Source organism: Acanthopagrus latus, chromosome 21, assembly GCF_904848185.1.
Source record: "Acanthopagrus latus isolate v.2019 chromosome 21, fAcaLat1.1, whole genome shotgun sequence".
In the NCBI taxonomy this organism is placed as follows: Eukaryota; Metazoa; Chordata; class Actinopteri; order Spariformes; family Sparidae; genus Acanthopagrus; species Acanthopagrus latus.
This window is the reverse complement of record NC_051059.1, coordinates 12460723-12487174: the sequence shown is the minus strand read 5'-3', so window position 1 is coordinate 12487174 and position 26452 is coordinate 12460723. Positions and strand designations below refer to the sequence as shown.

The following is a 26452-nucleotide window of genomic DNA, read 5'->3' as shown; positions in this document are numbered from 1 at the left end:
TACGGGGAGACATGAAAAAAAAAAAAAAAAGGGAAAAAAAAAAAGGAAAAAAAAAGAGGCAAACAGAAAACAGCGCAGTCACCCAGCGCTTCAGAACACGGCCTTAATGAGAAGCAGAGAGACAGCAACTTTGAAATGTCCCCAACCACATTCATCTGCTCTGACATGTTTAGAGACGCCGATGATAAAGGCGTAACGCAAAAAACATGTGAGAAAAATCCTTCGACGGTTGAAAAAGAGACAAACAAATTTCAGCACAGACAGGGAAAAAGTTCTGTAATGATATCAACGCTCTCCGTAGGAAACGTTTCTCACTGTCCCGTTGAGCCTTTTTCAAATCAAAGCAAAGCTTATTTGTGGCTCTCATGGATCGCATTCCTGCAGCGACACAAAGAGGGTGCAGCGATGCTTTGATTAGCCACACAGGACAACGCAGGGGTCAGCACACCAGAACAAGCCTCCCAGTTTCACCTCCCTGCCTCCAGCCTCTCCTCTATACAGACTTCGTATTAATACCCCTTCCGGCCTTCTTCTTGCAAATCCCATCAGTCTGTTTGTCCGGATCTCGCTCGGCAGCTTTTCCGGATCCAGAGAAAAGAAGGAACTTGAGAGAGAGAGACAGAGAGAAAGAGAGAGAGAGAGCGAGGAGGGCTGGAGTTACTCTCCCAGAGCGTGGATCCAGGATTAGAGGGAAAAAGAGCAAATACCATGGAGCGTATAGAAGGAGGCAGCCGTGAGGGTTAAGACTGCAGACAATAGAAATTAATTAGAAACTCCCTCGGTGGAGGGTTGCTCTACTGATTAAGGATTGGAGGATTATTGGATAAGCTCATGAAATACTGTTTTTGTGCACGCCGGGGCCTCCCTCATTCCTACTTATGTGAAAGCAAGGATGTAAACTTAACACTGCAAAAAGGATACTTTTGGGGGGACGTGTCCTTTTGAGGTCGAAACATTATCTTATTGCAGCATCATAAAGATTCTGAGCTGGCGTTACTGACAAAAACCTAAAATCTTCTTTAGTCAGAGATGTGATGCTTTTCTCGTTCAGTTGCGGACACAAAGGTAATTTAATTATGACAGTCGGGAGCTTGTGAACAATTCCTCACTATTTTCTGACATTTTCTGGACTAAATGAACAACAAATATTTCTTAGATCTGACGTGCAAAGTAAAGGTGGAGTTCTAACAGGATCTTATTCTCTATCTGCTAAAATCAAATTAAACAATAAGCTGTAATGTATGCTGAGCTGTGTTCCATGACGTTCTTTTTAAGTCGGAAATGATTAGATCATAAGAGGTCTAAGTTGTGAAGCTGACATCATAAAAGAGAAGAAAAAAAATGAGTCTGGTGCTTCTATGCAGATATAATCAGTGTCCAAAGGCGGTTGCAACACAGTTGGCTCAGTGTCGGAGCTGAAGACTCGCCTCAGGGTCAGAAGATCAGAGAGAGACGACAGCAAAGACACAAGCTGAAAAGAGACAGAGAGCCAGAAACTCAAGGCCAAGGTCTCTCATGACTCTAACACACACACACACACACACACACACACACACACACTCACACACTAACACAGGTGTCTGTGAACGCTTGCTGCTGTTCCCCCCTCCAGGCAGGCCACGATGAGAGGGTGAATAATTTGAGAGCCACTATCCAGAAGAATGTGCAGCATTCATCACCAACGATGACAAGCAGGAAGTCGGACACTAATGGAATAAATGAAACCTCCTGCGTAGTCCTGGGACAACTTTATCCCTCTGCTTTATCCTCAACATTCTGCATTCATCTGATCACACTTTTAACATGTCAACATCAATGCGACCACAGCTGCTTATTTTGTAACAAGACTACAGCACAAGAACCCTCACATGTCGCCGTGTTTGTGCCAATGTCCATTTGGTTAGGTGTCAGGTTCATTCTGGCTTTTTGTTTGTGCCCAAGAATTGGGACTGAAATCTGTTTCAAGAATAATAACCTAAATAACTTTTATCTTGGGTTTGACATTTTGGAGTTTGTGCACAATAAGTTCCTTTTCTTACAGCAATCTTTTTGAGATAACTTTGGAGTTTCTCTTTTGGATCGGGATCATGACTTTGCAACACACTAATGTTTGGAAATAATTAGGAGGATATGTCCTGGACCAAGTCTCACAGAAGTCCAAAGTGATTTGTTCTTGGGCAAATCAAGCCACAGGTTGTGTCAAGTCAGTTTCAAATTGAGTCCTAGTTAAAGCTCCTGTTGGTAAGATAGTAATACTGATGCTTTGGGATTGTCTGGTCGACCGCCACGAGGTGGGAACGAAACTTTCTCACAAACAAGAGTTTTAAGAAGTTGAGCTGCTCTACGTGAGTGATTTAATCTTAATTTCTTCTCAATCAAGTGAATATTCCCTCTCCATGACTTTCAAAGGTGCAATAGCCTACATGAGAATTTGCCACATCTTGAACTTATACTCAGCATTTCACCGGAGCAGCAGCCACCTGCTGCTAACTGTAGCAAGTTAGCTCAGCTAGCCACACAGCTAGCAGTCCAGAATGTGACCTCAGAGTGGTCTAACAAGACACGACAGGCCCGCGGCTAGCAGGTTAGCATGCTAACACTAGCAAGATATCTCTGCCTGCAACACAATACATGGAAGTCTTTGATTTCACATCAAAAAATTCACACATCTATTGATAATTTAGGTTACTTATTTTTAAAGTTTCTGAACTAAAATTCTTACATATTGCACCTTTTAAAAAATGAATACTGCCAGCTAGACAAAAAATAAATAAATAAATAAATAAATAAACTGAAAATATAAAATGAGCATCAACAAGTGATTAGAGTCATAGAGTTGCAAGTCATCAAACCAGAGACTCCAGCAGACTCCGGTCCGTCTCTGGGGGAAGTCAGAAGAAAGAAACCATTGACCCAATGAAAGGATGTCTCCACTGCCGAAAAATGAGTCTGATCTTGAATACAAATCTGTTTTTCTTCAAACCCAGAAGTGAAAGTTTAGAGATTTAACTTGTAAAGTCTCATTTTAATGGGATTTACTTGAAAATAATGTTGTTGTTTTTTGAAAAAAAAAAAAAACAAAAAAAAACCATCCAGATGTGGCACTGTGATGCTGTGATGATGCAGTGGTGGTGCTGGTTTGCAAATTTTCTTTAGAGAAATGAAAATGATTTAAACCACTTAAAGGTATCTTTAAGACTCCAAACATGTACAGGTGCAGCAGCTGTGGACATGGGCGACGTGTTGCAGTGTGCACCTCACGGGAGAAAACTTCACGGCACACTCCACGCCCATAAGATCTCTCCGGAGGAAGAGGAGGAGGAGGAGGAGGAGGCGGGGGGCGTCGAGTCCAGTCCGGTGTCTGAGCAGACGTACGAACACTCCTCCAGGACGCAGGACGCACGGAGGACGCGCGTAAAAGCGACCGAGCTGCTTCCAGCTGAACAGTGAGCGACAGCGGCTGAACTCCTGCAGCGAAGTTTGGACTTGACCGTGCGATTCTTTGTGTCGAGCCTCAGGTGCAGCTGGCTGTTGTTTTGTGTAGCGAACCAGACGCGTGTTTCCTTATGATGCTCGGACATCAGGGGAGTGTTTCCTCCACGCTTTGGATACATAATGTGAGCACTCGTGTCGGAATAAACGGGGACGCTGCGTAAAAAAGGAAACTTTCTCAGTGTGACCAGTGTGGATCCTGCCTGCAGTGCGGAATGGGGCCGTCATCTGCGCTGCTTCTCAGCGCTGTTTTGGGTAAGAGATCACCAAGTGACTGTGATCCGTGTGGTGTAGCAAGTGTTCGGCCTCTTGAGTTGTGTTGTGTTCTCCAGGATGACTGAAAGACGTGTTTTGCTGCACATGTGTGTTGAAAACAAAGTGCTTTCACAGCCTTTTGTACAAAATGCAACCTAACATGGAAAAACAGGAAGAGATCATCTAAATTCTGTCTGCAACTGTGAATGTTTCCTTCTGCTTCAGCACACCTGTTTGCCCTCATTGCTGTGCGTGTGTTTGTGTGTGTTTGTGTCTGTGTGTTTAACGGGAGCAGCTATAGTAATATTTTTCTGGCTCAGTTATCACCCATGACCCGGTGATGAACATGTTTTGAAGACTAAAAGGCAATAAAAAGCTTCCCTGGGGGGGCTGCCGGACAGATGAAAGCGCCGAGAGAGTTAAGAGCCACTTAAAAAACATCCATTCCTGATGAAAACCCCTGTCTGAGCAGCAGAGGATTATGGGACTGCAGTTGACCCAATCCATCTGCTGCCAGTGACAGTGGAAGGCAACATTTGGCAGCAAGATCAAATGAGCGGGTTGAGATAAAACGATATTTCGGAGTCCACTTATCCTTAAGTGTGTTTAAGTGCACCTAACGTTCAATTAGGTGGTGTGTTATTGCAGCCTTTCGTAGTGGAAATGAAAATGCACCGTCAGCCTAAATTTACCGGGGGGAGAAGAAACCTCAGCGAGTCTTAGGAGAGTTGAACAGCAAAGTTTAGAAAAGACAGAAACACGGAGCTGCTTATATTTCACATTTTTTATCCAGATATGAATCCTGAGGGACTTCTGCCCGGCCTCAGCAGGGTCTTGAAGTTTTATTGCATCTGTAAATATTCAACTTTGCAGTGGAAGACGGAGACTCAACTGTTTGCTCAACCAGTGGCTCATCCTACAACTTTTTATGTATGTGTTTGTGTATTTCAGACACACGGGGACACATCAGTATAAGATAACGAGGGCACACGCCGAAAGGACAACAGTACAATACAGAAACATACTGATTAAAGTTTATGAAGTCATAGTAATGATGCAAGCATCCGTAGAGGAAAGCCTGGGGTCACTTTTTGTGGGTTTAGTTATCATGAGTTCATTGTTTTTAATCATTTATTTTACTATTCTATCACAATAGTCAAGATAATATTAAAAAGTGACATTCTGAATGTTTTGATAAAACACACATGGTAACATTGTGTGTGTGTAATACAGCGGAGATGTTTGGACTTGTGCGTCTTTTGTTAATGAGTTCGTTTTGTTGCCTTCTCACCAGTAAATGAGGGTAATTATACTTTTTTTTTTAACAGTTGTGGTCACAGAGTCTCTCTCTTCTACAGAAGTCTGAAACAGCCACGAGTCAAACCTAATATGTCCTCTGTTTTTCCTGTGTTAATGAGTTTTTTCTGTCAAGTGTTGTTTTCCTGCGATAAGCAAGATAAATGAATCCATTATCACAAGAAAACAAAAGATTGTTCCCTCCATATTCCTGAAAGCTTAATGTCTCTTCCATCAGCCAGCAGAGACACATGGCATCTTAACAAGTGTAGCAACTGTTTCAAGCTAAAAGTACTGGAGATCAAGAAGCACTTAGTATTTATGTAAAAAAATAATAAAAGAATGATAAAAAGTTCATATGGTTTGCTTTGAAACTTACTTTGAGACTTATGAAACTTATGAAGTGATTTATTTTTCTTTCTATCTCATGATAACTCGAGATGAGCAAAGTTTGTTTTCTTGAGATCTCAAGAAAAGGAAAGATGTGTTTTGCCATCATAATGACACCAATAACTTGTGACCACAGAAAAATGGAGGAAATTATATGAATCAACCCACGACCGTATAGGGCCTCTGTACTTCAATACTAGGCTCGTATTTTTTTTTTTTTTTTTTTTGCTAACAAAAGGGACAAAACACACAGTAAACAGGTTTGGTCAAATTCTTTTTTTCAAATTTCTGTGGATATCGCGATAATATTGTTATCGTGATTTTTTTTTAAGCAGCAATGATTGTGTCGTGACAATCTGGTGTGGCGACATCCCCAAATATTTGAAAAAAATCCCAATCATGGTTTAATAAATGGGAACGCTACAAGTCACAAACGTACGGCTTGTACTTGTCCATCTTGGGAGCTTGACTTCTTGAGACTCTGAATGCATCGTTATCGAAGCCACCTGAAGCCTTTTCATTTTTGCCTTACTATAACTCTTCATCTTGATGTTGAATGTTGATGTTTTTTTTGTTTTTTTTTTTCCATTTTCGCCGATTATGTGACAATATGTGTGAGTCATATTCAAGTCGTTGCAGGCAAACTATTAAAACACAAAAAAGACATTTAGCCACTTTAATCACAGTTACCAACTAGATCTTGAACCGATGTTTCATCTCTGAGGCGGATACCAATATGCATATTTGAGACGTAAAGAAGAATTTTGACCAATGCTCACTCAAATGTGTTCACGGAGGAGCTTTGACATGTAGGGTTAGGGTCAGGGTCAGGGTACATTTGTGGCAAATACATAAACATTTTATATTACGAGAAACGAGAGTCAGATATATAAATAAATGCACCCCATAAAACACTTACATACTCAGTTAATATATAATTCATGAGTTTCTATGCTTCCTATCATGCTGTATACACACATGTATTTATATGCAGCTTTGAACATTTCATCTATTTGTTTATTTGCCAGGGATAACACACGTTAATCAACATTTATATTTACACATCAGTGTAAATGTGCCGCTTAAGATAATGAGCTAGTTTCCATCCGTAGTCTCTGGTTATGCAAATTTATGCTGCGTACATAAAGTACAGCAAACATAGTGCAATTCATGAATGTGTTTCTAAAACGATGGGCCTTAATATAAAGAGACATGGAAATGGGCTATAGGCACTCTCTTCAAAAAAAAAATAACAACATGCTCCAGTATTTAAAAAAAAAAAAGTGCTATCAGCCATCTGATTTATCAGTCGCGTGCTTTTTAGTTGTCTGATATCAGTCTTTTGATGATGATGAAGATGATGGTGGTTTTGGGTTTCTGTTTGTTTTTTCATGTTGCTTTGAAAGCTCAAACATCAAGTGGTGCCTCTAGAGTCTTCAGTCAGAAACCTAATATCAAGGGGAAACATCCTGAGAAATCATTTCAGACAATACAGACAAACTGCCAAACGTTCTGACAGACCAACAGGAGGATGATGGAGGACGCAGACAGGGAGGAGATACAAATGATGCTAATTTCCCTGCATCCCAGCATCTCCCTCCTCTGTATGAGCAGGTTTCAGTGGTGGAGGAGAAAGTTGGGAGAAAATTCTTGGAGAGACACTGATAGTGAAGGATTAACCCATAACCTAACCACCTTCACTAATGTCCCATTTCAGTACAGTACAGCCTCATATTATGTTTCACGATCCTCATCAACAAATGGAGTCTGTCATGGACATATACATGTTCAAGTATCTGACCATTTGGAGGACTTTGTTGGTCCATGTTTACTTAAGAAAATGAGAATCAAATGTGACTCTTGACCCTAAAAACAGAAAGCCTCAGAAAAGCTGCTAAATTTTTTCTGAGATGAATCGGGACATTCTTTCTCCACAGTTTAGGGATCGTGCACTTTCAGTCATGTCTGAAATGATTGTCACAAAGCTCTTTCTGATCTCTTCCTTAACATATTCATGATTTGCGCTAGCAGTGCAGCTGAAGAGATGACAAATCAGTCAGTCCATCTAGCACCTTTTAATAGATGGATTGCCTTTTAAATGTGATACATGTTCATGATCCTGAGAGGATGAATCCCTCTATCTTTGGTGATTCATCTTTACTTCTTGTGCCACCATGAGGTCAACAGTTTACTTTTTGGTGAAATGTTTCGACACCTTTTAGTTTGATTTCCATATGAATCGATACAGATATCGAAGATTCCCAAAGGATGAGCCCTAAAGACTCAATGCGTGTAGTTATCCAGTAGAATGTCTCAAAATATTCTGGGGAATTCGAGCAAAACCTTGTAGAGATGTTCATGTTCCCAGAGGATGAATTCTACAGACTTCTACAGTGACCCCTGTATTTTTCCTCTAGTGCCACCATGAGGTTTACATGTCTTACTTACAGGGAACTGTCCAGTTGAGTGAATTGTCATGAGAATTGGGTACATACATTCATGTCCCCCACCGGATGATCTTAAGCGATCTCTGAACTGCATGTAAAGCAACATTAGACCAAAAATATACTTTGTCCAATACTTTGGTTTATTGCCCAACAACTTCGGGGCGTTTGGCACCAACTGACAAATGTTAGCATGCTAGCACACTAGACTTTGATGATAAACATGGTAAACATGCCTGCTGACCATCCATCTGTTAACATCATCCCTGTGCATCCTGATATCATGCTGAAGTGTGTCATGGACCCACCAGTGCTCCATGTCCGTGTCACATTTTGCCTGGTCTAAGCATGGATTCAGTCACCAAACCTAGCTACTTGTTAAGGTGCAGAACACTTGTGTCAGCTTCTTGTCTATGTGAGTACATTTTCCCTATTCTCTTAGGCTCATATCTTTTTCTTTTTTTTTTTTACCCTCTGCTGCATGTTAGCATTTAGCTCCAAGCTCCACTTTGCTTAAATACTATGCAGCTGAGCCACTAGTGTGGATGTGGAGTCTTGCTGTCCAACATAAACAATATCTTATGACTTTACTTCATGCTGAATGTTAAACCTGCACAAACTTGATACCCACAGCTGTCAGATAAATGAGTGCAGGATTAAAAAAAAAAAAAAAAATTCTCACTGAATTCCAGTGACGCAGAAGTAGAAAATCTTCCAAAAATAAAACTGCTCGAGCACCAGTACTTTCTCAAGTGGTATTCTCTCTGCCTAGTTTAAGACCTACATGGTCGCTGCCAAATGCTAAGATAACACAAAGAACAGTTCTTTGTCTGGTCTCTGCTCTGGCACTTGTGGATTTTTCTCTTCCCATAAACGATGTGGAGTCTCTCGGCTTGTCAGGGGTCCCAGTGCTGTTACCTCACCGGTGGGATCGGGCCAACTGGAAATGTTCTGTGTGGTTTGGGGCTCTGGGAGTTTTGTGGGTGCTTTGATTTAGATAGAGTGCAGCAGTTTGGGAACGCAGCAGCAGCAAGGGACCAGAGAGGGTTCGAGTCCAGTCACTGTGATTATTGCCGTAATGAGGGGAGAGTTTTTTCTTTTCTTTCTTTTTTTATTTAAAAAAAAGTTATTGGAAGAAAGTCCCACCGCTCACATATTCAACACTCATTCAGTGTGCAGAGAAGTTGTACGCGTCCAAATTTACAAACAGGCTAACCTCTTTTTAATAATTTCCTCATTTGTTTCCCTGTAAGCATGTTTTTCCATATTGAGATCCCGTTTGACTTTGGAGTGATACAAAAGATTACTCTTAATAAAACTCGTGTTTCATTATTATTCAGATTTTTCCACAAAACCACAACTGTTTAACAAGTCTTGGTCTGTTTCATTTCAGTTCTTCAGTCTCTGGATTCTTTTATTTACCCACATCTGGGACCAAAAACAGCCAAATTAGATGCATCCTAGACTTTCCTTTCAACATTACACGGCATTTTTAGTGAGGAGAAAGTGGAAAGTCCCAGATCTATTTTGAAGCTGGGAAAGAAACTCAATAGATATTGAATGAGCATGAGAATTTGCTAAGTAAATGTCCAAAAATTATTTATATTTATATCCAAGGTATTCCTCAAAAAAAGGCATTCATTATCCAGAATCCCAGCAGGATGTCAAGATGTCAAGAGATAATTTACCACTTATATCAAGTGGTACAGGTTTGATTTGGGGCCGATGACCAGACCAGTTATAATTAATATCACCACTAGATTTCACACGAGACCCGGCTGCTTCCAAAAGCAACATGAGAGTGTATCAGAACTGCAGTCCATCAGGGCAACTGTGACACATGGTCTTTTTTATTTCTCACAACAACTGTCTTCTTCAAATTTTTCGTGATTGAACTGAAACTGGAGTCAAGATGGCAGCAGCTGAAAACTTTGAATTCAAACATCTTTTGTCCAAGAGAAAACACCATAGGGTGCCAAAAACTGAGTAAAATGACAGAAAATGGTAAAAAATGAAGGGATGTCTTCGGATGACTTGTCTTGTCTGACGATTAATCCAAAAGTGTTCAATTTATCTGTCATGACAAGATGACAAAAATTTTAAATATTGCTGTTTTTGGTATTTTTACTTTAGAAATGCAAAGCGACTTTCATAAGAGATCCATAATGTCAGAAAGTCAGTGAATATTCATCCAGCTAGCGATGTGTCGATTTGCTCTTCAAATACTTTGCTTTGTGTTGTTTTTATTAAATGTACAGGGTTTATATTTGTTCTCTGCCGCCTACTCTTAAACCTGAGACGCTACTTTACCAGCGGAAACCTTTAGTGAAGCTAAAAATGCACTGGTGTTACACATCTAATCAGGTTTCCTTTTCGTTTCTCACACACACTTCTTGGTTACAGCTTTGTTAATCGTTAAAGTGTTCACAGCCACTGTTTTTCCATGTTCGCCTTTTCTGCAGGTGCAAAAAAAAAAAAAAAAGTCCTCACACGCACATCACACATAAACACACATTCACACATAAAACGCAGCAAACTGTGAAGCCTTTTCTTTGATTTTCACCACAGCTCCAGCCAGCAGAGCGGCGTTACTAATGCCACCAGCTGAGTCGGGGGATCGGGTATCCACGCTGTCCAGTGTTTCCACTGAGCAGCGCTGTGATGTGGTGATTTACACACAAGCCTTGGCTAAGACACGTAGTTGCTGCCTCACTGGGTGTAAAACAACTGGATGGGGCTTTTGTTCTTCATGGAGCTTTTGGCTGCTTTTAATCAGATGTTTTTTGTTCCTCCCTCTGTGTTATTGGTCTCAAATTAAAGCGCCGAGGCGACCGCAGAGGCATTCCAAGGCGTTAAATGATATTGCCGAGCAAGTCGGGTCCGATAGAAATAATCTAAGGCAGAGTCTTCATATTTCAAGGTAGATTTTGATGATATTTGGAGTATTATATGGAATAAATCCTCGCTGGAATGTGAGCTTGAAGGCTCGTCTTTGGCCGCAGGCTCTGAAAATGCTTTCATTTCCGACATTTTATCCCCTTAAGCTCGGCCCATTGTTGAAGGTATTGTTATTTCATGTGGTGCGTCGAGGGGACGCGCGCAGGGTGGGAACTTTAGTGTTTTCAAATATCAATGCTTCTCTTGTGCTTTTTTTTTGTTTTGTTTTTTTTTAAGCATTTGTTTGCTGCTTGATTTCAGAGTTTGTTGTAGTTTTTGGGGTCCCAAAAAGCCAACAGTTTTTCTGTTTCGATACTTAAGCTTTTCCTTTTCATTACACGTTCGGTTTACGTCAACCTAGAGAGACTCCACTCACACCAGGTGTTGCGGGTCACCGATAAAGCCCTGTAATCCCCTGGCGATGACATGAGTTAAAATGACTAAGTAAAACCCTGTAGAGACTTCAAAGAGGCCTGACTGATTGGATAAGCAAAGTGAAAGCATGAGAGCCAGACTTATTTTCTTTTTGATCCGAGAGTAACTAACTGCCTTTTCAAACGTAGTTCATTTATAAGGATATAAAGATCTAAAAGAAACCAGCTCTGCCAAGCTAAACTCACTCTTAAGTAGTTTACTGAACATTTCAACCTCAATGAGGAAAGTCTGAGGTTCAAAGCTCATTGAATAACCAATTTTTTAGTCCACATCTTTTCAGTTTTGAATGATTCTTTTCTGTTTTTGTTTACACATCTGTTCAGGATTTCAGTATAATAAAGACCTTAAACCTGAGCAAAACTTTTGTTATGATGGATTTCTATTGCACTCATGAATCATAAGCTTAAAAAAATTGATTAAAATATTAATTTGTTTAAGAATTAAGAATGATTTTGTTTCTGTCACACCCATTGGATGAAGAATCTAAGGCTGGAACCCCCTAATGATAAAAATTACAATAAACGCTCTTAAAGGAAAAGTTCACCCTAAAATGAATATTCAGTCGTTATCTGAACGACATTTCTGGAGCTTCACAGAAAAACTGTGCTGCAGCTTTCTCTTAAACAACAGAAGTAAGGATGCATTATAAGATAATAAGATTAATATGAGAATGTGAATTGGACATAAAAAATGACTATGACGCCTCCTCGTGGCATCGTGGTCCACAACACTTTGCTGAAAAAGGCGTCGTAGCACTGCTGCAGTTCACTTTAGATGGTGTTGGACTCTGACTGGCTTTTAGACATCCAGTCAAATGGATTTGTGCATTTGGGTGGAGTCAGAAAATACAGATCATAGATCTTGACAGCCCAAGAAAATTATGTGAATGGATTGTTACCTCAAACAGTGAACTCTTTGAATCCTGAAATGTTCCCTTTTAAAGACAAAAATCTTTGTTTTGACATATTACCATTTCATCCCCCCCAAAAAAATGTCCCGTCTTGATAAAGAGTAAGTGAATGAATAATGGTGAAATCTCCTCAAAGCTAAACCTGTGGTGTCCCTCTTGTTCCCGCAGTCTGGGCTGAAGGTTCCTCTATTCACTACTCCGACGGTCGGTCCAGCCGGCTCTCCATGGAGAAAACCTTCGGGCGGTTGGTCAAAGACTCTCAGTGCCATCACATGTTGAAGCACCTTCACAATGGAGCCCGAATCACTGTGCAGATGCCTCCGAACGTAGAGGGTCACTGGGTGTCCACGAGGTAAACAACCTTGGCCTTAATGGCCTCGTGTTTTATGCATCTTATTTTATAGGAAGGCAGACACACACAATCCAGTTCATCCAGTACTATCCCTACATTTTTAAATACGAGCATTTAAACATTGACATGTAGCCTAAAATAGTTTAGATGATTTGATACTGGGGCCACATTCCGAATAGACAATAATGGTGTTTTGCATGTTCCATTTTTAAAAACTGAGTTATGCACTTTCAACTAGTGATTACTTCTACTTCATGCGTGCACAGCTTCCTGTTCATGTAAGCCTTTTGTCTTCTATTTAAAGAAAAAAATCATAGCTTGTAGAAATAATGCTTTGCTTCAGCCAAATCATAAATCCTGAATTTCTGAGTCTCCTTGATGTGACAGAGTATTTTTGTAATTCATTTCCTGCTCGCATCTACATTACCACACAAGCGAAACTTGACTTTTACCATAAAACAGTGATTTAAATTCAATTTTAAGTACGTTTTCAAGAAAATTACCTTATAATTACTGTGTAGGCAATGAACTGAAACCTTTGGCTGCATGGAAGGTAAAAACAAAAACAATATCTGTAGAAGTTGATGTAACCCTTTGGTCTGTGGAAATATAATGTCTACACCGGAGAAAAACCACCAGATTGGTCCTATAGGTCAGAAGCGTGAAGGGTCCATAGCCATAGCTGAGGGCTGTGACTGTATAGTTGTGACTAGGGATCCTAATTTTAAGGAATTTCCTTGGTTGATAGTCATCTGCCTTAACAATCAATCATCAGTTAGTCATTAATAACATATTATGTTGTGTTCATCTCAAACCTCTGTTTTCTGCTGCAGCTGTGAGGTGAGACCAGGCCCGGAGTTCCTGACACGCTCTTACAGCTTCTTCTCCAACAACACCTTCCAGGCTCACCAGTTCTACTACGAGGACAACCACTGCACCAAACCCACCTACACTCTGGTGATCCGCGGCCGTCTGCGCCTGCGCCAGGCCTCCTGGATCATCCGCGGCGGCACGGAGGCGGAGTACCACCTCCACCGCATCCAGATGGTTTGTCACACGGCCACCGTGGCCAAAGAGCTCAGCCAGAGGTTCAACAGCAGCTGCAGGGGGGCCGTGAAGGGCCCCTGGGAGCCCAATGTCATCTACGAGCTGTGGAGCGAGGAGGGCGGCTTCGACTGCTCCAGGGAGCTGAACTTCGCCATGCACGAGCTGCAGCTGTTGAGGTTGGAGAGGCAGTACCTGCATCACAACCTGGATCACCTGGTGGAGGAGCTGTTCCTGGGGGACATCCACACCGAGCCGTCCCAGAGGCTGTACTACAAACCGTCCAGCTACCAGATGGCCCTGCAGAACGCCAAGGTACGTCCTAATGATTGTCGTTTAGAGCAAAGGTGGGGAACCTCCGACCTCTAGGCCGTATACGGCCACGAGACTGTTTGTTCCGGCCCGCGAGGACATCCATAAGTACCCACCCACAAAAAATTAATTCAGGAAATTGTATATCAGATGCAATTAAATGCCCCCGGGGCAGGTGTCTGTCTTTCCGGGTCAAGTTCAAGGTCATTTAACACAACATCAGCGTAACTGTCATCGTGTGTCATTGCGTCATGTCCTCAGTTATTGAGAGGTGTCAACAACGTGAGGAGACTAGCATTTGCTAAAACGGAACATGGCGACTAATGAACAAAAAGTTGATGCGGAGTGTCGCTCTTTCCAGGATAAATGGACGAGTGAATTCTTCTTTGTGGAAGTGAAAGGCAAGACTGTGCGCCTGGTTGGGGGGGACGCGCTGGCGGTAAAGAAATAGGCCAACTTTGAGCATCGTTACTGCGCGAAACATGCAAAACCGGATGCGTTGAAAGGCCAGCAAGCAGTTTTATCCAAACCTCAAGCGGACTAGGACAACATGACACAGGCTAGCTTTGTGGTTAGTGAGCTAATTGCTAAGAAACTGAAACCTCATGCCGACAGTGAGTTTGTGAAGGAGTGCCTCGTTGCTGCTGTGGAGCTGCATGTGCCAGAAAAAAACAAGACATCTGAGCTTTAAGAGCTTTACATTATAAGGTTATCTACTGCTTAAACTACTAAACATCAGTGAATATAAAACCAACAGGAACAGATTATTAAAAATGAACTGGATTAAAACAATAAGATACACTGGGATGGATAAAATTTAAAATTGGCTAAAACATTAATTAATGGTCATGCTATTTATGTTATTGCAATTAAGTTAAAAAGACCATAAAAATATTTTGAGCTGCTTACTTTTAAAAAAATGTTCATGGCCCCTGAAGGATGGTATGAAAATTGAAATGGCCCTCGATAGAAAAAAAGGCTCTCCACCCCTGGTTTAGAGGGACGAGGAGAAGCGAGGCTGCAGAGTCTCTGTTGAAGGAAAATGTTGGTTTATCAAGAGCTGCTGTAATTCTGTAGATTACTAGTTCCTTTCCTGAGAGCTCACAAGAAAAACAAGAAGTTAGTCCCAGAGTAGAAAACAAGAAAATTCTGCAGTAATAAGGATATATTGGGTTTTGTCTCCGACTCATATATCTCTATGACGAATTGTTTGTTTGTTTGTTTGAATTTCACAGCAATCCAACCAACAACTATTAACAGCTCTCAGATGGTGCAACACTCTGACCGCCCCTCTAATGCCACCACTTTCTTTATCCATATAGGTGCAATCAATACATGTAATATGAAAACTGTGCTAAGGAAGTGTAAGCATGCTGACACACAAAGCTAAGGCGCCATCAGCATTTACATAGTTTCCCTATTAACTATCTGTCTACATCTCGTCAGTGTCAACCGGTGGGAGGCCTCCCACCCACAAACGCTTTTTTGAAATGCATGATGAGGCCTGGGGAAGAGTTTTGTTTTCCACCTCCTGAACTGCGCTGCTGAACTGGACTCCAACTGTGTCGACCTGAAGACCACACGCACATCAGAAACAGCATGAGCTGACCTTAAGAACTGCATGCGTGCGTGAGAGTTAATCTTAGTTTATCTTAGCCTACACGAGGCTGTGATATGATGCCTGGGTGAATTGGCATTTGAAGGTAAAGGCTGCAAGATGTGTTAATGAGGTAACAGAGTGTTTCAATGCTTCAATGTGAGATTATAGTAATTTCCTGACAGCTTGTGATAGTGTAGTCTGCCACCTGTCAGTGGAAACAAACATCCATCCAAGTCCAATGCCGTTAAATCCAAATCTGATGTCTGATCAGTGTGTTTGTGTGTGTGTCAACAGTCCTGCCCCGATGCTAAACATTTGCACTGCTAGAAACCAGATTCTCTGTACATACTGATTTCATCTCTCAAATCTAGCATCAAGTCAGAGCTCTTTCTTTCGTCCGCTGGGCTTATAGGATGTAATTTCTCTATTTACACTGCTGAGCAGCAGTTTCCCCTGCTGACTGAAACCCTAGAGTGATGTTTTCACTGTCACCCGGCACAGAGATTACGACGAAATCCTGTTCAGGTCGGCCGTCTAAATAAACATCCAGTTGTTCGGGGATGACGGGGCTCGGCGTTGCTGATCAGAGGGTAAACAGAGCGTGGAGTGAGGAGGTGTGCTCAGACGAGCTCCCCTGTGGCGCTGTAATGACCAGATCTGCTCTCCTTGAGCCCCTCTGGCCCGCGCCTATCTCTGGGAGCGATCGACATGTGGTATTCCTAGAATTCGGAATCATGCGGCCATATGAATTATTCCAGCAAGCGCATACCAGGTCTGATTTCATGCATGCCTGAGGCTCAAATCAAAGTTTTTTTGCTCGTGCTCATTTTTCCCCCCTCAGTCGTTTCTGAATGAAAAGAAAGACGGGGTGTCGGGCGAGCTTTGATTCACTCTTAGGTGCACTTCCCCACATTGCAGTGAGTCAAACTTAATTACAGCGCCTCACCATGCAGAACTACTTGGCAAGATTTTGAGGGTCCTGCTTTTTCTGCTGCTAACTCGGTAGAAAAGAAGCGAATGGAATGCTGATTGCAGTGCTTTGAAACATGAATTTAAAAAAAATCTACATCTGTTTCCGGAAATAGCGTTCCTAATGATACAAAGTGTGTGACAGCCCCGACGATCAACTCGAGGATAGCATGAAGGTGCAGCACCAGCAGGGGGCCATAATGATGGGAGCAAAGGACGAACATAGAAAGAAAAAGTGTTCCCAGAGTGCACGGCGGGCCTCGCTGGTGAACATGTGAGGCTTTTCCAGCTGGCACTTCAGGCTGCAAGCTGCACCCGTTTGTGTTTCAATTCCCAGTGGAGGGACACGAAGTTGTGTCAAGCCATGTCGAGATGGACTTTCTCTGGAGTTGGGCCGAAGCGTGTCAGTCCCACTTCCAAGCAACATTTTGTAACGTTGCTGCGTGATGATCAAGGGTTTTTACTAACCACACAGTGACCCTGACTCAAGACGAGCACATCCTTAGTTTAAGACACACCCTCGAGCTAATTCGAGTCTGAGTCAAGCCGAGCCAGCTCATGTGTATGGAAAGGCCCCAAGAGTGGAACATTTAGCAGGAGCTGGTGGAGACCAAAACTACGGAAGCCTTGAGGGCGAAGTGAGGTTTTTTTCCTGTTGTAATCTGTGTTCTTTCCTCTGTTCATAACTTTATGACTTGACACACATGGAAAAATGTTAATTAACTAACCCTAACCCTAATCCTAACCCGGGAGTTTTAATTTGTCTGTACGCACTAAACACAAGACACGTCTATTGTGTGTTAGCAGATTATTTAACACTACTGTCATGTCCTACTTTTGGCGAGCATTGTGTTCTCCCAAACTGTTTTTTCACTTTCCACATGAAAGAAAGTGGTTTCTTAATTCGATTTCAAACATAAAACCAAAAGTCTCTCGGAATTTTCTCAGACTTAGAAAACTCGGAGATAAATGAGGAAATATTTTATCGTTTGAGTGAACTGACCCTTTAAGTTTGGTAACGTGATTCTGAAATGATACAGGTCTGTGTTATAGACATTTCTGAACATTGTAAATGTTGACTAATTTGATGGCTTTGGCCAATTTTGGGCCCCATTGCCCATCAGCTATGCACATACAGTAAATTAGTTTTTTCTTGGTAAAGCAGTCGTAGAAAATGCCTCACTCCTTCCTACACACAGAGTACTAAATCTGACCATCTTTTGAGGTTGTGATGGTTTCTTTTCAGGGACTTTTTACTGCCATGGTGACGATCCAATCCATTAATCTTAAGCGGTGTACCCAGAGCTGGTCCCAGTCCAGAAGCTCTGCTGGTGCCAGCATGTTCATTTGTGGTTATTGGGTGGATCTCAGCAGTGATGCAAGAGCGAAGCAGCAGACTTTGTTTCAAAGTTTTCTGTTTTCTGTCGCCTGGATCACTGCTGCGTCACCGAGGCAGAGCACTGACCGCTCGATAATGATTTCTTGTTCAGACGGATCGGTTTTTGATTTTGTGTTTCAGTGGTTGTCGTGTTTTGACACGTCGCCCTCATGCGGAGACTCCATTGTAATGTTGTGTTACGCATTCCTGAGTTTGATTTATGTTATTCTTTGATACTTGTTTGTGAGCCTGTAAGCCTCCAAAATACATCTGAAACTTGAGTAATGAAGCTATTCAGTCTTAAGATAAGGCTCTTTATTATGAGGTCATATTACAGGACAGATGCTGGTCCGGCTCTAAGGATGCCAGAAACATGGGTATAGTGGTTTTGATATCAAACATATTCCTTTCTTTTTTTCATATATGTATATATAAAGCCTGCTGTAGTCTCTGTTCCCCGTCAGATGTTTGCTTCTGGACATCATCTTCCCCTGAACTGTGGTGGTAATCCTCCAAATGCTGCCAAACAAAGTGCAATTCAGTTCTCGCTCCGCTCGATCTGCTGTGGTTTGGACTCACTCATCTGTTGGTTCAGAGGAAAGTGACCGCCGAACGCAGTAGTATAAAACGTAATTATTAAATCTAGTTTCTATGAAGCGAGGGCAGTAATATCCTTCCTCATTTCCTTATTTTTCCTCAATTCCAGTCAGAGTATAAAATGTGTTTGCTTCCATCACACAGAGCCAACAAGTTATTGCAAAACAAGCCTGTACAAGCTGCACTGTGTGTGTGTGCGTGTGTGTGTGTGTGCTATATGGCAAAGGCACCGAGCTCCAAATGTATTTTGAAGTTTGTGAACTTGAAGCTTTCATTGTCAGTTCATTTGAAATCCTTTTAGAAACCGCTCGTCTGTGCTTTCACATACCAGAAATGAAAACTTTGCTTGTAGCGTCACTTTCTCATATTAACAGAAGCACATGGCTGCCACACCAGAAACACGATCAAGTTATGACATGAAAATTCGATCGCTATAACAAGATATTTTTCAGGTTTTATCTATAACTATGTAACTAAGTTATTGTGTTTTGACATGAAGCTTTTTACATTGTAACAATACAAATTATATTTTTTATCAAAAAAAAGTTTTTGTCTTGATATAACATTAAAGATGTCTTGTTATAACAATAACATTTTTTTTATAACATGATAGTGATCCTTTTTTCTTTCTCTGGTGTGGCAGCAATGTGCCTCCATACTTATTGGACTTGAGGGCTCCTCAGTTTCAACTTCAGTGGATCCCTGAAAATTTGTGAACAGGATATCTCCAGAATACTTCCAAATGCCAAATTTAAGAGAATTCTCCTCAAAAGTCCACTTGGATTTAAAGAGAAATGGTTTAGATGATGGTGTCCATCATGACTTCATGGCGTCCCTTTCATGTGAACGTGACATCTCAGAGGAACATCAAGGGAACGTCTCTCTGGCACGAACGTCCACTTGGACTCGAGGATGAGCTGATCTTATTTTGGCTGTTGGACGTCACTGTGACATCACAGAACACATTTTTGGCCATTGCTCAACAAGATTCAGATAATCATGTCAAAATGTTACACAAATGTCTAAATGGATAAAAAGATGAACTGATGGCATTTGATATGCAGAAGGTCAACTCCAGTATGACATCACAATATTCTGGCTGTTGCTCAACACCACGGCTCAGGAGCAGCAACTTGACCGGTGCACGGAGGAGTACAGCTGCAGGCTCAGGTCAGTCTGAGCTGACTGTTTGGAGGCTTTGGAGTTGTTTCAGGGGAGATGAGCAAGATATTGATATTTTTGAGAATAACCACTAATTGATCATATGTTCCCGTGCCCGTGTTAACTCACTAGTAGCCATTCCTTTAACATCTCAAGTGATCATGAAGGAGCTCACTGGTGTGAGGTGTCCTCATTTGGAATCCACCGTTGGAGTTCGGTTTAGCACTTGTAACCATCTTGGCTGTTGGAAAAACCCAAACTTGGACAGTGAGCTGCTGCTGAGGTCAGGTTAGGCAAGCAAACGGCAGCTACTGCAGCCAAGAGAGACTTGTTAACCAATGCAAACACGCCCTGTGAGACCAGGAAGCAACGAGGTTTGGGCCTCGCTGCTCGGAGCTCGATGAGCTAATTGATGCCACTCTCTTATGCAAAATACGGCACAAAAAAAGAGAGAGACGTTTTTAATTTGTGTTTGTACTTGGAGTCTTGGCAGCCTAATAAGATCACACATACACGGTACTATGTGTAAGAGGGCTTTAGATGTGCTGTCGGGCAGATTTTGTAACTTTCTTGAGAAGTTTCCCCTGTTTTCATTGCTGCTGGCTGTGACTTCATCTTATAACGGATATAACAGCATATCTCCTAACGAGGCTTAACTTTATCTTAACATACTGTATACATGGTGTTTTAAACACTGGATAGAAAATGTCATAGAAATTGTTCTTATACATATTGATGCCCAGAACAGACAAACCAAACACAGACTTTGTACAAAAGGCCTCTCACATTTTTAGCGAGGTGTGGTTAATTGGTTTCAATCTGCAGCCTCGCCACTAGATGACACCAAATCGTACACGCTGGGCCTTTTAAATAACCATCCAGTAACAGCCAGCAATTTGTTTTAATCATTATTTCTGAATGTTGGAGATAAGTGTGGTGTCAGAGCACCAGTAAAAAGTTTACTCGCAACCTGCAAGTAATTGTACAAGCGGTTGGGTTGTGTGCAGCTCGCCTCAGGCTCCTCTGGATTGGCTTTAACGCTCAGCCGCGGTGATTACAAACATATTAACCTTTTTTATGAGCTGCACTCGCTTTTCACTTTTATTGTTGCAGGTTGATTTTCTGACGGAACTCGCATTGTTCTCATATTGTCGCGATGGCAGAGGAGGGGGGCTGATTTAAAATATTGACATGCTCCTCAGCACCACCTTTAGTGTAGTTTGTTAGTTTAGATGCTTAAAGGGTAACTCCACCAGTTTTACACATTAGAGTGTGTTAAAGGGAGTATCACTGCATATGTGGAAAAAAGTGTTTAAAAAAAACAACAACCTTTTGCAGCTCCAGAGGAAACTGCATGTAATCTGATTAGTGGCTACGATGCATTGTGGGTAATGTAGGCACCAGGATTTGGAAAAGGAACAACGTGTGGAAAATCGGTTTCAATGATTTGTTTTGAAACCGTCCATTAGGAGTCCAACAGTATTATAGGAGTGGACTGCTTTTCAAAACATGGTGTCTACATTACCCACAATGCAACGTAGACACTGTCTGACATCTGGGAGGCAATTTGTTAGATTGTATACTTATACACATATAAATACACATACACGTGTACTCGCAGAAGGAAATACTGCACAGGCACGTACTGTATCTACATCTACATATAACTTGTACATGTAGGTGTATGGCTACTGCTGTACAAAACAGTATTTTGGTTCACACAGACAAAAGGAAGATTATACAAACAAATGTTTACATCCACGCCTAAACTGAATATCTATTTTGGTCCAAGACTGTTCCTCTATCCAAGTTTAGAGGAAACCCATTCAGTGGTTTTTGTCTGATCCTGCTGACAATCCAACCAACAAACACACAAACATAACCTCCTTGGCGGTGGTATTCAATATTTCTTGCAAAAGAAAGTTTTTTGTTAATTGCTCACGTGAAACCAAACATCTAATTTACTGCCTGAGATGAAAAAGCTGAGCGATCTGTAGGAGCACTCAGACCCAACTAGTCTGTGTTTTATGGTCTCAAAGTTCCTGCAGAAGTGGGGCAATGTTCTCCGCACCTGCAGCAGAAACTCGCGCGACTTTTTCTAGTCTCTTCACACATATATCTAAAACTATGCCAATGTACATTAATTCTCGCTCTACTTATTTCTTTTTCCTTGCTACATGTGTTTCTCACTTGTGAGCACAATCGCTGAGACGCTCAGAGCTGGATTCACAGGAGGCTTCACTTCCAGTCGTCCCATTAACCTCTCACTCCGAGGCGGTTATGGAGCTGTGCTGGGATTATCTCATCTCCAACATGTAGTGATACTCCTGTGTCCTCCCGCTCTTTTTTTTTTTTTTTTCCTTTCTAGCTCCCCACAAATCCCATGTGGACACAGCATTGTCTGGGAAAAAAAAATGGGAAAAAAATTGTTTCGGGGAGGTTAGGTCTTACATTTTGACCACCCTCACTCAAATAACAAAAAACTCCAGGCTCCCTGGAGTTCGGTGGAAGAGATTTTGTAGAATACATTGTTACGACTTCAAGCTCCGAATCCGTCCGGCCCTCCAGTCTTTTCTCCAGCCGGAGCCCCGCAGCTGTCCTGTCTGTGGATACTGTAATCACATGCGGCTCCGGGGCTCCACTCGAGCAGACTTGTGCATGATTGATGGTCACTCGCAGACTTCCAAACCCTTTTTTTTTCTGTCAATATGAGGGTGAATAAAAGACGTCCCGCTGTTGTTTATAAGTAGCATGAAAGTTCAGCCTGCTGTTCGCTGTGTGACTTCCTGTTGTCATGGCTCTGCTTTGACCAGACATCTGTCTTTTACGGTAAAATGATGTGATCACCCTGAGAAAATGTTGGAACCTTGTCTGGCTTCCAACACTGAAGAGGAAATAGTTTTTCCTCCTTCAGCTCCGAGTCCCTTTATGTGCATTTCATGATACAATATTCTGATGATGGATTAGAAAAGCTCTCGACACTGACAGATCCCATTATGACTGGCTTGAATAGGGACATTTCAGTGGGAACGTCAGCTCCCAGTTTGTGATAATTTACAGCCTCATCAGTTGATTCATTTTATCATAAGAAAGCTTTGTCGCTAAATTGGGTTTTTGTTACTTTACCTGTAAAAATGTGCTTTTACACTATTTCTACAAATACTGTATCTGTGGAAGCCCAGAGGGGCAAGTGAGGAATTATATTTTATTTATTTATTATATTTTTTTTAATGATCCATTTTCTAAATGTTTTCTCTGCTGTGTTTTATGACTTGAGAACTGTTGTGGGGAATTAAAGGTTCTGACGGGATAATCTTTCCTAATTAAGTTCCTTAATAAGTTCCTTAATTTATTTTTTGGGGAACCAATTGGAAAAACATTTGGGAGGGAAAATGCGAGTTAAAAAAAAACCTTCAGGATAAATACTTCAAAAAAAAAAAATCCAATGGACTAGGGTTTTTTTGTTGTTTTTTGTTTTTATCATGTGCGAAATTTCAGGAGGAGAAACAAAATTCATGTGTGGAAAATAGTCTTTCAAGATTTTTTTTTTTCCATGTGTGAAACACAGCCCAAAAGTCGAGTGCTCCCCCTGCTGGAGTGCATTGGTTACTACTGCTGGTGGTGTTACGAAAACATTTTGAACGTGAAACACGAGAACACACCAAAGAACTGAACCCTAACTGCTGCAGCCGACAGTAACCATTATAACCATAAACTATGACGCATGACATTTTTATTCAGTTTCACACATGAGGGAGAATAAAAAACAATTTTCACGAAAAAAATATTAAGGACCCAAAAAATTTTTATTCCACCTGTCCACACGTCATAAACACAAGAGAAAAAAATATTTAGATCAGACTTTGACGATGGTTCCCGCGAGAAAAAGAAATGTCCTGAGTCGCCTCTTGGCTTCCGTATGTGCCTACTGGAGCCTAACTGACATTATCAGCTGAGATTAGCTTGTTGCCGGTAGATGAATAAAATCATCCACCAGAGAGCAGTGACTGGTTTATTTTGATGACTCTGTGTCCTGGGACCATTCTTGTCAATATGGTGGTCAAAGGTCGACAGTGCGACCTCACAAAACACATTTTTAGCCACAGCAAATTCAAATGCTTATTACATCAAACATTTCCCACAATACTCAAATAGTATTAAATGTGACATTTTACATTTAACAGGTCAAAGGTCAACTTCACAGTGAACTCATAATGTTCTGCAAAAACATTTTTTTTCCACAATGATACAACATCCAATCATGAGCTTTAAACCCTTACTTGGTTATTTACTTACTACTTTGATTTTAGAATCATGACCACGGCTGCATCGCCTGTCGCATCATCTACCGCTCCGATGAGTTCCACCCTCCCATCCTGCCGCCACGGGCCGACCTGACCGTCGGGCTGTACGGTCAGTGGGTGAGTCAGCGCTGCGAGGTTCGTCCCGAGGTCCTCTTCCTCACCCGTCACTTCATCTTCCACGACAACAACCACACCTGGGAGGGCCACTACTACCACTACTCTGACCCCGTCTGTAAGCACCCCACCTTCACCATCTACGCCCGTGGACGCTACAGCCGAGGCCTTCACTCCAACCGCGTCATGGGCGGGACGGACTTTGTCTTCAAAGGTAACTGGTAGATATGTTTGTCTGACAGCTGCAGTTTTCTTTAAAAAGTTTAACAGCAACAATTCGGAGAATACATTTGCGTCCTTACTCTCACTCAATGGATTTATTGCTCAGTTTGTGATTTGAGACCAAAACAGGTCATTTTTACACTGTGGTTTTTATTCATGTTAAGTCAACATTTCCATCTGAAGTCATCAAAAATAATGAAAAGAAGTACCTCAGGACGATAAAGATGAGCAGTCACATGATCAGATCTTGCATTTTAATATAAGGGATCATTACCTACGTTTCTTGTACACTAATTTAAGTTCAGTTAAAACATTGGTTTTGAAAATCCACCCAAGCGGCTGGTTTGGTTATTTGTTTCACTGATTTTTCACTAATTTTCCCAGATCTCTGTAATTATCTTGGTGAGTTACTGTAACAGGGACTACAGTATGGCCAAAATGACAAAAATAAGACCCAAGTTGGAGCAACAAGCAGAGAAAGTCTGTTCAAATAAGCCAGTTGGAGGTTTAGAGTCTGGTGCACCTCGGGGAGTATTTGCCACACCCTGACATGCGATGTTCAGCTGACAGATCTTGTGTCTTTCCTCCTCTAGTGAACCACATGAGAGTAACTCCCATGGACCTGGCCACCACCTCCCTCCTCAACGTCTTCAACGGTAACGAGTGTGGGGTGCAGGGGTCCTGGCAAGTCGGGGTGGAGCAGGACGTCACTGTGACCAACGGCTGCGTGGCACTTGGTATCCGGCTGCCGCACACAGAATACGAGCTTTTCCGCATGGAGCAGGATGCCCACGGTCGCTACCTGCTCTACAACGGCCAGCGTCCCAGCGACGGCTCCAGCCCGGACCGGCCCGAGAAGCGGGCCACCTCCTACCAGATGCCCTTGGTGCAATGCTCGGCCAGCAGCCTGCCGTCCGACCGCAGCATAGTGGACGGCAGCGACAGGCCTCCGCTGCACCACAATGACTGCACAGGATGGCACGGAGGCAGCCAGACACAAGTCAAGGTGGCCCTCGCTGCCTTCGTCACGTCTCTGCTTATCTGCTGGCAAAGCTAGAGAGCTTTTTCTACACACAAACAAGAGTGTGGATTACAAGACTGCTTGTTAAACCAGCACATTTAAACTTCTTTTATGTGACAGAGGATGGTGCTCCTGATCCTCTCAACCACCAAAGACTCGACACTGCTGCACCACAGAAACTGCACTTTACAGTGGAACCAAAGACTCACCTGTTTGTGTTTCCACAACTATACAAAGATGTCTATATATCCACACAGACCTGAGAGTATGTTTTATACAGTATATTTACCTACAACTAGCAAATCATTTCTTGATACTGCTAAAGGACACAATTTTAAGTGTGAAAACTTTGTCTATGATGAACTCTTGACAAGAAGCTCCCGTCTGGAGGAGATGTGCTTGTGGACAGTCATTGTTTACAGTAAAAAGGGAACTACACTTCTAATGTTCAGTCATTTTCTTTAAACATAAAACTCAACTCTGCAGCATGTATGTGATCGTTTCCACATTAAGATCAGGTTATTTTGGAAACAATAAAACTGTTTCATCTGCTGCCAGTTATCTTCCATTATAAGGAGACTTTTGTTCCATCACTGATCAGATAGTTGCTTCCTCACTGAACGACGCTTGACTCCTTGTTTCCATTGGGGCTATTTTGAAATTATGTCATGTTGTCAAATTGCTGGAAAACAATTGACTTTATAAGGACTGGGCAAAGTGGCTAAATGTAATAATGTATGAAATCACTAAATCGAATTAATGCAACTCTGTGCAACATTACAATAAAAGTAAACTTAATAAATCAAAAAGACAAAACATTTATCCCGTTGCCAGTCACGTACACTGGCATGTGCGTACAGTTGTACTCAGGAAGCAGACTGTAATTACATTATGTCTCTTTTTCATCATCGTACAATCAATAGTGTCAAAAACCATGTCTTACAGTCACTGTCCACACTTCAAATGTGAATGGAAGGCCAAAACACATAGAAAAAGCATAGCTATAACGTAACCTGTCGACAGGGCTTAAGTAGATTTCTTAATTGGACAAGTCAGTGTGTAAACTTTCAAAAGCATTGTGTCTCTGCAGTCCCAGATGGTGCTTATATCCATATTGGCAATTGGGCTATAATGTGTTGGAAACTATTGGCATCAGAAATCAGTAAAAATCCAGTATCAGACATCCTTATTATGAAGCCTACTCTGCTAACTAGGATCT

The 26452-nt window shown here is 41.8% G+C and overlaps 1 protein-coding gene across 1 annotated transcript; it reads left to right on the top strand.

Moving 5' to 3' along the window:
- Positions 1-3321: 3321 nt before the first annotated feature.
- LOC119011231 (protein APCDD1-like) lies at positions 3322-26090 on the top strand. Its single transcript, XM_037084178.1, has 5 exons — positions 3322-3747; positions 12328-12511; positions 13345-13870; positions 23883-24204; positions 24806-26090. Exons 1-5 carry the CDS (start codon positions 3708-3710, stop codon positions 25267-25269), a joined length of 1536 nt encoding a protein of 511 aa, XP_036940073.1. The 5' UTR covers positions 3322-3707; the 3' UTR covers positions 25270-26090.
- Positions 26091-26452: the final 362 nt, after the last annotated feature.